The sequence below is a fragment of the Aplidium turbinatum genome, chromosome 18 (genome assembly GCF_918807975.1).
Source record: "Aplidium turbinatum chromosome 18, kaAplTurb1.1, whole genome shotgun sequence".
In the NCBI taxonomy this organism is placed as follows: Eukaryota; Metazoa; Chordata; class Ascidiacea; order Aplousobranchia; family Polyclinidae; genus Aplidium; species Aplidium turbinatum.
In genome coordinates, this window is record NC_137489.1 from 10,512,853 (window position 1) to 10,525,555 (window position 12,703).

General features: G+C 36.8%; 1 protein-coding gene across 1 annotated transcript; it reads left to right on the plus strand.

Annotated features, from left to right (window-relative positions):
* The first annotated feature begins 478 nt into the window (after positions 1–478).
* LOC145787173 (protein lin-28 homolog A-like) lies at positions 479–12,044 on the plus strand. Its single transcript, XM_082598899.1, has 4 exons — positions 479–596; positions 997–1,091; positions 11,191–11,357; positions 11,816–12,044. Exons 3-4 carry the CDS (start codon positions 11,203–11,205, stop codon positions 12,042–12,044), a joined length of 384 nt encoding a protein of 127 aa, XP_082455025.1. The 5' UTR covers positions 479–596; positions 997–1,091; positions 11,191–11,202.
* Positions 12,045–12,703: the final 659 nt, after the last annotated feature.

Below are 12,703 nucleotides of genomic sequence, written 5' to 3' on the forward strand. Positions count from 1 at the left end.
CTGTAAAAATATTCCTTCACCTCTTCATGTGAGATGCCAAGTATGAGGTTTTCTCCATGCAGCGGAGTCAAGGGGAGCACTTGGTCACGTGTCCCCAAAAATTGAGACGTAAAACTCAACCGATGGGCCTTTCCTGCACACGCCCTTCAGTCGTGGATCAGTCCGTAGCGTTAAGCCACCGGCACAGACTACAATGTGTCTGAGGAACCCTTGTATGTGTTCCGATATTTTTTCAACATTTAGATTTTTTTGCTTTAATTGATTTTTGTTCAGTTCAAAATGATGTAGCCTGGTTATGCTTATGAAAAATACCACGGTACATGGAAATGTAGCCTCGGAAAAGGCTTTTAAGTTTGAACTTAGGAGGATTGTGGTGACATTTTGTCTTTCACGCTCGTTTGTTTCTTCAGACCAAGTTAACTCTTCCGAAAAAATATCGAGTAAAGAATCATCCTCAAAAGATTCATCAAACATAAAGTCTAACCATTTGCAATCCTCTTCAAAAGATCCTTCTCCGAGTAAAACCTCAGCTCATGCGCAAGGAGCAGATCCCAATGATGAACCTGCAGATGACGAAAATGTATATGAATGCCTTGGTAAGCCTTGCTTAAGATTGTTGATATCAGAGTTTGGACAATTTAGCTTTGATAAATATGTTTGTATAGTTTGCAATCGATACAATCACTTCAATACTGTTTCAAGATTTGGCATTATTTACAAAATACATTTTACCTACTCCCAATTACTGTAGTTGACTGTTTGCTTTTTCCAGAGTTTCTACATTTGAATCTCTGGGAATTTATTGATTTCACAAGCAAACTGATGATTCAAATCTTCAATATAAAATATATTTTTTCAGTGTTCAAAAGCTAATTCTATAACTTACAAAGTAACTTGCTGACGTAGATGCGTCGCCTTGTCACGTTTGCAGGTTGAGATGCTAGCTACAAAACGTATTTCATCTATTGATCTTAAATTTATTGCATTTGAGTGCAGGAACATGCAAATGGTTTAACGTGGCTAAAGGCTTTGGATTTATCACTCCTGATGGAGACAGCGTCGAAGATCAAAAAGACGTATTTGTGTACCAGGTAAAATTTAGTGCGTTTGCTACCGAGTTATGCTGTCATTCTTCTTTTTTTCTGAATAGATACACTGTAAACATTTTTTTATAAGTGAGCTTGAACCAGTCCCATAGTATTGTAGATTAAGGCATTGCTGCACTATAATTTGCTTTACATATTTTCCTGACTCCATGGTTTAATGGTGAAGGTATCAACAGCATTAGATTGGTCATTAGTAAGTGAATACTCAAGAACATTTGATTATGTCTTAGAAAAACATGCTTAATATGCATCTGCAGGGCTTGTTCGGCAGAAGTTGATTTGGCCGAAACAAAATTCTTATCTAAAATAACTAGACTCACTGCCTAGTAATAAAAACCGAGATAAAGAATTTTTGTATTAACAAATTTGATCGTTTTGTTTCGAATAACCACGAGCTCGAAGAGTTGGTAAAGCTTCAAAGAATATGACTCAAGGGAAATGTTTTGAATGTTATGGCGCTTTGGTAGCCTACATTTGTTTCGAGCGAATGACGAAACGAAGTTGCTGAGGCTTCGAAACGAAACAAATCTAGTTTGAGAAGTTTTCAAACGAAACAAAAAGCAACAAATTTTGTTTTCACTTTCTTGGTTTGTAAAAAAGCGCGCTGGTAAGAATCACAAGGCTGTGACAAGTGTATTACCGCCAAGGCGCCAAAGGTAGATCGTGTCGGTGGGCCAATAAGAAACCTTTTGATGCTGTATGTGATCGTTAGAGACCATCTAAATTGTAAAGCCGCAGGCGTCCATTGAGACATCAAGTTTTATAGTGACGTCAAAACAACGTGTCTTGTAGTTGCACCATAACAAAGAAAACTAGCAGGGCAGCCAGGTCCAGTCAAATGATTGCCTTAAAACAAACAGTTAAAATTTTAAACTAAACTTTTCGATCTGGTCAAGAGTTGTAGCATGCTGTATGCCCACGTTATGTCTTGGTTGATACTGAAATGCACGCAGATGACCACCACAGCATAGCAAAGCATTGTAAATCTTTAATTGTGCTGTTTTGGAAATGAAGGTGTAAAGACAAACAACAATAAACCACAGCTTTATTTATCAATTTATGTTTAAAAATACAACTTTTTATGATTCAATCACATTAATATTAATCAAAAAGCAACCCGATAAACTGGCGTTTCTGAAGCACTTTTTGGAAACGTCCCTTTTTTCTGTGAAAAAATTCCAAATTGCAATTTTTCATTATCCATCAACAATCAACATGCATCTATTTTAAATCGATATTATAACGAAATATGTAAATAGAGCTCAGCCTACATGTTCATTTCTGGTCAAAATCCTGTCCTTAATTTGTGTTAAGACAGCCCAGTGTTAACTTTTTTACCTCAGGGCGTAGCCTACCAGTAGACCTCTGAAAATGTGGTGGGGCAACGGGCGAAATTTTTTGCTTCGTGTACACCTGGGGAAAAAATTTTAGTATACGTGTATTTCTCTTAAATTGCTTGCAATGTTCATTACATAAGCCTCATAGTTGCATTATCTTCAAAGTACTGTATGCTCAATGTGATACGACAAAACAAAAGAAAAAAAATATAAAAAAGCCTTTCATTATGCAATAATTAATTTCAAACTATGAAAACAGACAACACAACCTTTCGTTAAAAAAAAATGTTGGCTCCAACTTCAACAAAATATCACACCACCCAATAAGCTAACCTACCCATTTCGTTGCCTCAGATTCAGAGAACACATTCTTTCTGTCCCTAATTCTAAAAATTATACAATATTTTTAAAAAATTACTGTTCAATTTGTTTGAGAAGCACTTGGCAATCTTTCATGATGCACCAGTGCGTCGCTGCGCACCTGTTAAGAACCGTTGGGGTAAGCCATGCACGTTGTTAAAAAAAAAGGTCAGCAGGCTACACCACACTGTAGTCAATGAATCCATGAATTTAAACTACAGATATGAATTTAACCTAACTTTTGAAACTACTGTACCGGTATTTGAAAACAACTCAAAATTTCCACACTTCAATTTTTTTGGATGACTTGATTTTGTTTTCAGCTTGCAGTGGAGGCTGTATGCTACTTCTGCCCTGTCAAGTAAATCTGTTTTTATAGAAAATACTTTTTATCGTTTTCATCATTCAAGGTTTTGGTACAAACAGTTTAATTACCAAGAAAATGTTCAAACTGCTTACCCTAATTACATTCAGAAGGACATCTCCCTTTGATTTTCAGAGCAAATCCGTGGAATCCAATGCGAATCAAATAAAACACCAACTTGCAAATGGAAACATTTTTATTACAGAAATTTATCGTATTACTTTCAAAGCCATTTTTGACTTTAGTGCAAACATTACTTTTGTTTTTTCGTTTTTTTTTTATCACGTTTGGTTAGCAATTCCAAAACTACCTAACACCAACTTATTGGTTGTGAAATAGGCTATGTCTTAAAAAATTCAGTAGATTGACTAGTTCAGAAGGTCAAAAGTAGGCCTACATAAGTTTTAAGTAGGCTATCCATAAAAATGTGTTGCAAGGCATGAAAGAGGCTTATTTTTACTTTTTGCATCTTCAAAGCAGCGAACTACTACTGCTGCTTTTTCGCTGCTACTTTTTTCTGGACCTCTGCTATGTTTGTCATATATTTTTTTGTTTTTTTCGTTGTGATGGTCAGAAATAAAAACAAACTGAACTATCAAATCAGCAGTTGGTTTTTACATAGCACAATGGAAAAAAAAACTGATTTGCTGGCTAGATTTTTTTTTAGACATTCTGAAGTTGTGCAAAATCAACACGTTAAACCTAATCAGTAATCACTGAACATAATTTCGACCAGAGCCGTATGAACAGTTGAACACCACCTTGCCTCCTCCCTCCCAAAATCCCCTAGTTGGCCCTGAAGTTTAGTGATGACTTTTAAAATAGAACAAGATAGCGTTAGGTAAGGGTCGCAAACTCTTTCAATGTAGGGAAAAAAATTCACACTCATCATTGAGCATGGAGTAAAAACTCTAAGAGTTAAAAACTAATAAATATAGGCCTACCGACAATATGGTGGCAGATTTGAAAAAAAAAGTGTGGAAGAACCAGAGTTAATAAAGAAAAATTTATAAGATGAAAGGACAATGTAGAACTTTATGTCTGAAAAAGTAAAGTGAGATAGAGAGTGTTTGAGCTTTGCCCCCCAAAAAATGTTGACAAGTATCATGTTGTTTTAATTATTTTTTAAGCAATTTTGGGCGCAATTATATATTTTTATTAAGACGCGCACTTTGTATGTAACCATCGGTCGCTTTGTAACCAAATTAAAATTGGATTTGGATAGAAGCTTTAGTTTAAAATTTAAGTTAGCCTACCATTTAAAAAAAAACTTCATTTACCACTACAGAAGGATTTCAAATCTTTGTTAACACTGAATTTTATCAACTTAATTGCAGTATTAATTAACTAAGCTATTTGAGTGAACAGTGTTTACTTCGGAATATTGCATTTTTTTGTTAGTTTTTTTTTCTAAGACATAAAAAACGTTTTAACCTACCCCCTTAATGCACTTGTGAAACTATACATGCCCAAGGTCGCTGATTAGGTGAATGAAATGTGGTTGAGCGAGCAGGGCCGGATTTAGCTGATGGGGGGCCCGGGGCAGTTTTAGATCGAGGGGCCCCGTGCAAAAAATTTTTTCGCGCGCCATAACCACCTCTACGTCTACAGTAGCAATAATCCAGCACTGCACAGCATTTTGCAGAAACGTCAAAGGCTGAAAGAAAGAAAAAATAACACAAAATTACATTTTCCCACGTCGGGGGGGGGGCACCTGCACCCTCTGCCCCCCCTAAATCCGGGCCTGTGAGCGAGCGTAGCAAGCAAATTTTTTTTCAAAAGTCGAAAAAAATGAGACTATATATTAAATGTTACATGTAGCCTACAATTACAAGCCAAAAACGATGCACGAACTAAATATGCGTGGCCCTCTAGAGACGGAGGTGGGCCCTCAACCGGGGCTTGGAAAGCAGTGAATATGACCTTGCATGATTTAATGCGTTTGTTATATTTTCGAACTTCTGTATTTTTAGACAGTCAAGAAACAGTAAACAGAGTGGGCCCCTAAATAGTCGTGCCCCCCGACCGGGGGACTTAGCGGACGATTAACATAGCCCTGGTTTGGACTAAACGTATGGTTCTACTATATTCGTAAAGCTTGGGTTTCGAGTTTATTTGTTAAATCAAGTTGCTTGTTTTTTTCACAAACTTGGAAAGTTGCAACGATATCAGTATTTAGCAATGATAGGATAATCTTTGTAGGACTGTTTATTTCAGTTTGCAGCAATACATTGTAAGGATGGTGGATTTGCAGACTCGCGAACAATTCCAAAATATTTTGTAATAAATTCATCAGCAACGCAGGGCTGCACATTGTGCACAAAGCAGTGTTTTTTTTTTCAACGTAAATTCTTTGTCTTGGCTTCTTTTTGAAAAAAGAGCATCGTGATCATCGTGGGGTTATGTTTTTGGTGCAGGTTTTGCGAGGCATTTCTACACTCGTAGGGCCTGTTCCAGATGACTGGCTGGCTATAAATTGAAATAAAAGCGGAAATACATAAAAACAAATGATAAATAGATTCGAGAACGACGATGTATCAATTTTTAACACTGCTAATTTGGAGCATTTGCAACCAATTCGAAACTTTTTCCTAGTTTGAGATTAAGTATGCACAACTTTAAAAATTAACCTTGACATGGACGTTACTGACAGCAGGCAAGAGGCGAACTTCCAGCAAATAAAAATCTGGGCCAGGTTTTTATGTTATATTTTAAGTCAGACTGAAAATTTGCCTTAAGAGTTAGTCAAATATGATATGTCGCCATTTTCGTGCCATTCGCCACACCCTCATGATGCCAACTATGAAGTTTGTTAACTTTTATCGCAAAATGTGACTGTTTCGAACAACTGCTTCAAGGGCGTCGTGTGGTATTTCAACAATCCCTGAATATGGCCAGTTGAACCCCTTTTAAACAGCGTTTGCTCTTCTAACAATAACTTGAAAGGCGATACTGGTTGCTTTAAATTTTCGTAGAAGGCCTCCCATGAAAATGTATTTTTGTGAATTACGGGTAGTCGGCTTGTTAAACCAGTAGGCCTATGATGGCATGTAGCTTGTTCGTCACATTTCAATTTATTGTAGATGCAGCAACTAGGCCCCCATAGCAACCCGTGGATTTGGCAGGCTAGATTTTCTGGAGTTTGTTTCGTCACCCTTAAAGTTGCAATTATCTTTTTTATGTCCCCTCCTATAAACTGGTTACTCCCCTTGTGATAAGGTCTGGCTGCTGATATGTGCTGGATCCAATTCGATATTTTGTTTGAAGTTTGTCGTATAACTGTGGCTGTAAAATTAAGTCAGTCAACAACTTCATTGCTTGCACAGTGTGTTAGCTGCACTTTTATGAATGAAAGGAGGAAAAGTTAAATCGAGCTGACAGAGCAAGTTTGCAAACGGCAGCAATTAATGAGAACTGGACTGACCTAAATACAGTGAACGGTCGATCGCTTTCGTAAACAAGTTGAGAGAACTGCTGGACATACAGGCTCTAACGCCATTCGAGCGTGACGCATTACCACCAGAGCTGGACAAACAACCACGGCATCGTGATTTCCTTTTACTACTGCGATTAGAACATTCCTCTGCTGACGATAAGTAGTTTGGCATATGTCCTTTTTGAACCAATGGTAGATGAGTACATAGAATGACGATGGCGCTCCGCAATTTGGCAAGGAAATGTTAAATTGGCTGCAAGCTGGCTTTCTGCGTAACAGCTTTTGTTGGTGAAGAGAGTAACGTTACTTTTATGAAGCAAAGATTGTTACTTGAAATGAGATTTACAATGAAATTACTTACAATCCTTTGCTTAAATTTAGATTTCTACTAAGTCCTTCAGAAAATTTAATGCTCCCACCTTTTCAACTTTTGCTTAAACATAGGCTAGTTATGGCGTTTGTATAAAAATGTGGCCTTTGTGATATACTTATGCACGTCTGTCCCCATCCCCACCCCTGACACAAAACTAAACCTAGGTCACTGCTCACCAATCATATTTCCCACAGTTTGCTGGATACAAGCTACATTCAGACCCAAGAACATTAACTCTTGCCATGCATGTCGCTCCCAAAATGGTAGTTTTTCTGTTCTATCTCAGTGATGGAATTATTTGTACTGAATGCTGATTGACACAACATTTTTGGCGGCCTGACTAACTTTTAAAGGGATGGAGACATAGCACTATGCCCTCTCCCTCCGTACATCATTACGTGTAACCTCACCATGTTTTTGAACAGCGTGTGACGATTTTGCGAGAGATTAAAGTTCTAGGGCTTCAGTGTATGTGTTAATATCACAATAGATACGAATCAATATTTTAATGTAACAATGTGTTCGTAAAAATTTTTGCTCTAATCATTTTTCTTAACCTCTAAGTCAGGGGTTCCCAACCTGGGGGCCATGGCCCCCTAGTGGGCCATGAGCCTTTTTCAAGGGAGCCATGGAAAAATTTGAAAAATAATAATTTTCTGAATTTATCATCTAGTTCACTCCAACACTATGTAACAAACGAAATAAATTTAATAAAAATACTAGTACCGGTACCGGTTACTGTATAAACAAGTTTTTTAATTAAAAAGACGTTACTCAGTTTTTTCAGAGGGCCATTGATTTTTCAAAATTTTCAAAGGAGGCCACGGTGTAAAAAAGGTTGGGAACCCCTGCTCTAAGTGTTTAAATATTTAGTTAATTCCCGGCCGACTGCAGATTTTCATGCCATTCTATCATGACGCTGATTGGTTAACAAAGTAAGCGCGCTTCTTTTGAATAACTCTTGAGTGTAAAAGACAGATGGTTTACTGCGAAAACTTACTTTTCTGTTACCGTCTTCGATGTTGTTTTATCGTTACTGTGTTTATTTAATTTTTCAAAGCTTTGTTGTTTAACCATATGCAGTGTGCAACAAAAGGGTCAAACACATTTTGGGAGCTTAACCCGTCATCCCTGAATCGTCCTATCTGGTTTATTAGCTTGGCAACAAATATGAAAGAGGGACCTAGTTTTTTTACTCTTTCAAGGAAACAATCTTTCCCTTTTCAACCTCCTGTGTGCAGTGTGCACTGCTTACCCCAAATGTCAAGCGTGAAAATGCTTAGGGCCTACTTTAAGTAGCATGGAGTTAGCTACACAGTACACATACCTTTACATTTCATACATTAATCACAACCTTTACGTTTTAGATATATTTTCTTTTGTATTAATTTTCTACAAAGTAGTGTGCACAAATACAATATAGGCCTACCCACGTGGTAGAAACTTTTATAGTGGCACACCGTTGCCGTGTAGTTGAAAATCTCTTGTAATCATAAAAATATAATAAATGTTTTGCTCAACCAAGACAAAGAAATATTTCACATGTAAAATCAACAGAGCTGTTTTAGGAGATGACAGTATTTTACAGTCATGCTGTGGTTGGCAAACTTTTCGCAAGATCAATCAATTAATTGTTTATTCATCAAAAAACAAAACACAAAAAAAAGTGACATAAAACAGTAATAGGCTACAATAACATACAATGTTAGGTTTTTTTATTGATAGGGAAACAACAACACTGGACAAAATAACATATGACTTTTTGCTTTGGTCAGAAATAAAATGAACTTCTAGTGTGGAAGCTACACCGTTATGACTGGCGAATCGCAATTGCTCGCTGTACTACCACTATTGAGTAGCCTACTCAGCTTTGTGCTGATAGCCCAGAAAGAACGCTCCTTTCTTCACAAAAACAGGCTATGGAGTTACAATTTCTTGTTTCATTGTTGTCTTCAAGCTGATGAGTAACTTATGAGCGGTTTAAATTAAAATATACAGTAATTTCCAGCATCTGTGGATATGCCACAGCGGGCTGCATAATTTTATCTTTGAAAAGAATTTTCCTATGAGTATGCTGCAACAGGAGCTGTCCAAAACAATTTAAGTATTATCTCAAACCGGAATGGATTGAATTTAATCAGTTTCGATTAATCATGATACAGGCTGCTGGATGAGTGCTGGAGTGTAGACGTTGCTATACAGTAAGTATAATAGCACGTCCACGGCTGGATAACAAGAAAGCTTTGTATGCTACACCAGGGCTTCTCAAACTTTTTTGTTCTGCGACCCCATTTTGAAAAATCTATTTCTATGCGACCCCATTACGGGGACATCCACATTAATGACATTAATACGGGGTTAATTCTTTTGTCTCAACTTGTTTCGGTTCTTTTTGGCTTACTTCATAATTCTCTTACTGAAGTAGTAAAACAATATCGAAAGGAGCATGAAAACAACAACAATGAAACATGAAAAAAAGCAACGATTGAAAACAAGAAATAACACACGAATAATCCGACCCTAATTGAGACTATAACAAAACAATACAAATGCACCCAATTCACGAATCACAAAAATCCGCTAACATGATGAAAAGTAAACAAAAACAAATCATTTAATGGGATGGATGCGCTTGATGTTTCTTGCACAAGTGATCCATTCGTGGAATGATACAAGACAAAGCACAGCGAATAGCATCTTCAACAGTTTCCAGAGAGGATCGGTTTTTACACTTGATGGTGGTGAGTTTTGAGAATGCCGCTTCTAGGTCAGAAAAGTTTGGGTATGCATTCCTTGTTACAGCAATGATAGCGTAACAATGCATCAATTGTTACGATTGGTTATATTTTATCATTCGACATTTCACGCGGACGGTTGCGGTCAATTAACATCATGGCAAGACTATAACCTACCGGCACTAGACTAAATTAAACTATTTCATTGCGACCCCAAAATTTCATTACGCGACCCCATTTGGGGTCGCGACCCATAGTTTGAGAAGCCCTGTGCTACAGGACAATGAACTAAAGGGAAACTTCGGCTTGTGCTACAATGTCTAAAGCCAACACGTTGATGACTTACCACAAAGCCTATTGCTGTTGCGATTCACTTTTGGTGAAAATCTTGATTGTGGTCAAAGTTTTTATTTGCACCTGTTAGGTCGTTAATGTTTTAGTTTGGCTAGTTCGTTTTTTAATTTTTGAGGGATTTTCTGATTTCTATATTTATTTTGCAGATTCATGTTCAAGTTAAATAAATTGTTGTAGCCAGAGTTTGGTTTTATTTAACTTAAAAACAACGCTAATTTACAAAATAAATATTGAATCTACAGCCTAGTGTTACTATTTAAACTTTGTTTATGACAGTTTTTTTTTAATTTTACTTTTATCTACAAGCTTTTAACTTCTGCAACGAATTCATTCCCCTTCAAAGTAATCTACACATCTTGGTAGATTTTCGCTTAAAAGTTTAAATTGTTTCGCTGTTAATGCGCATCATTTTAAAGGCTTTGTTAACTGCTGACGCTATTGATTGTTAAGTCCATCTTCAAAGCATAGGATATTAGGATTTCAAAATGAGATTTTTTTGCAAATTTGTGCATACGTAAAGGTTATAAGTAAATATATTTGTGGTAGCCTATCATCATCATCCAAATTATCTGTCTAATACGAAAACCTGTTGTTCTTTAGGAACGTTGGTTGACAGATACAGCATGACAGCCTGTTTCAGCCAGCCAGTTTAAATTATGAAAAATTGTCGCATTCCGCAAATAAACATTCAGTGTGAAGCACCTCAAATCGGCAGGTTATTTTTTCGCCAGGCAGACCTATCCTTTTATGCAGCAGTACAGTGAAAAAAATACCCAAAGAAGTGGCTTTCTTGGCAGATGAGTAGCCTATAGCAAAAATCAACAGCGATACTGGGAAACGCTGTTTCTGAGAGTGTCTATTCACTAACTGTTTTCTTCTCTCTTGCGCCATCTGCCGATTAACATTTTTAAGACGTGTTTTTCCAAATATGACATAGTGAACACTCAAGACCAAGTGTGCAATACATTTAGAGACTTTACAAAAAATTAGTTGATTTCAAGTTGTTAAAGGTGTTTTTTTTTTGAAGTGATGGCCTGTTACTTCTATTGGTTGATGAAGTGTATTTTGGTGGAAGATGTACAAATATTTGTTTTAAAATCTAAGATGATGTCTTATTATTTGCAGTCAAAAATTCAAATGTCTGGCTTCCGTAGCCTAGCTGAAGGCGAGCGTGTACGGGTGTCATACAAACGGTCGAAGCTGGGATGGGAAGCTATTCTTGTTAAGGGTCCAACAGGAGAGGACTGCCAAGGAACTGAGAAAAGACCAAATCGAAGTAAAAAGTCTTACAGGTACCGTCAATAAAAAAATAATATTTTTACTGAATACAACTGTGATTTATTGTTACTTTATGAGAGTTTGTTGAATGATATTCTGGTGGGTTGTAGTACTGTGACGGAGACTCGGGTTGGTAGGCGATATAGGTGCAATCTCTGTCGTCATGCTGTTAAGCCCTTTTTAAAAACTGACGATTTTGTACGTGTTTTTTTACAACGCTGTAACCTCAATCAGTAAAGTTGTGTGTTGTTGCGCGTGAATTATTTCATCCACTTGGTGTTGTGCAGAGCTGTTTAACGCAGTTTAATTTTTTAGTTTAAATATGTTTACTTTTTAGGTTGTGTTTCAATAGACTGCTCAACTGCAGAATGCACAAGCCAAGACGTGTATTAAGAAGCAGGCACTGACTTGCTGTGCTCAATAACATACACCCATAACGATAAACCACAAATTTCCTTTTTTGTTTCTTTAGGTGCTACAATTGTGGGGAACACAAACATCATGCCAAAGAATGCAAGTTTCCCACATTGCCAAAACGATGCCATCATTGTAAGTCTGTTGATCATTTGGTGGCGGATTGTACGGTCAAGCACGCATCACCGAAATCCAAATCAACAGACTCAGAACTTCAGCAATCGTTTTCAAAAGAAGATTCAGACGTATCTTCTCTTTCCACATCTCCACGTACCTCAAAACAATGACATTTGACTTTTTACCTTTTCAAAACCACCCCAACCTCGAAACCCTTATACCTCAAATTCTACACTGCTGTGGCTGATTGAAGCGAAATTCTGATTTCTAATCACCTCTTCATATTTATTGTTGAAATAACAGAAGTGTGCGATCGTCAGTCATTGAAATGTTATTCATTCTTTTATAAGCTACAGTGTACAATTTATGCATTATTTTAGTGAACAGCAGTGAGGGATTGTTTTACTGTAACCAGCAACTAAAATTAACAGTGATATATATTATTCTTGGCTGTATACTGAAAAGTCATGTCATGTTCACATAGCTTTGCAGATATGAAAGTTTGCCTTCATGTTACATACTGTCGAATAAGATGATTTGTTCTCAACAAACTAAACCACTAAATAAACGAAACTGTCTGTTGAATAGCCATAAAAATCTATTTCAGTTTGTGTTTTATTCACTTTTACTCTAAGAAAACTCCGCAACAAAATATATTTTTCTGTGGTGTTACCAAGTATGGACCGGTCAGCAAGTATTTTAAACTGGACTACGATAGAATTTGTACAATCAAATTTGGTGGCTAGTATTCGAGTAAATTGAATGAAGCTGTTGATAACGCATTTGACGTACCACGTTTTCAATTTTAAATAGAAGGTGCATTTGTATG

What these genes read in the sequence shown, in the direction of transcription:
- LOC145787173 (XM_082598899.1), top strand. Translation starts at nt 11,203, where the DNA reads ATGTCTGGCTTCCGTAGCCTAGCTGAAGGCGAGCGTGTACGGGTGTCA. An exon ending in CGAAGTAAAAAGTCTTACAG is followed by an intron (nt 11,358 to 11,815) that starts GTACCGTCAATA and finishes TTGTTTCTTTAG; the next exon opens with GTGCTACAATTGTGGGGAAC.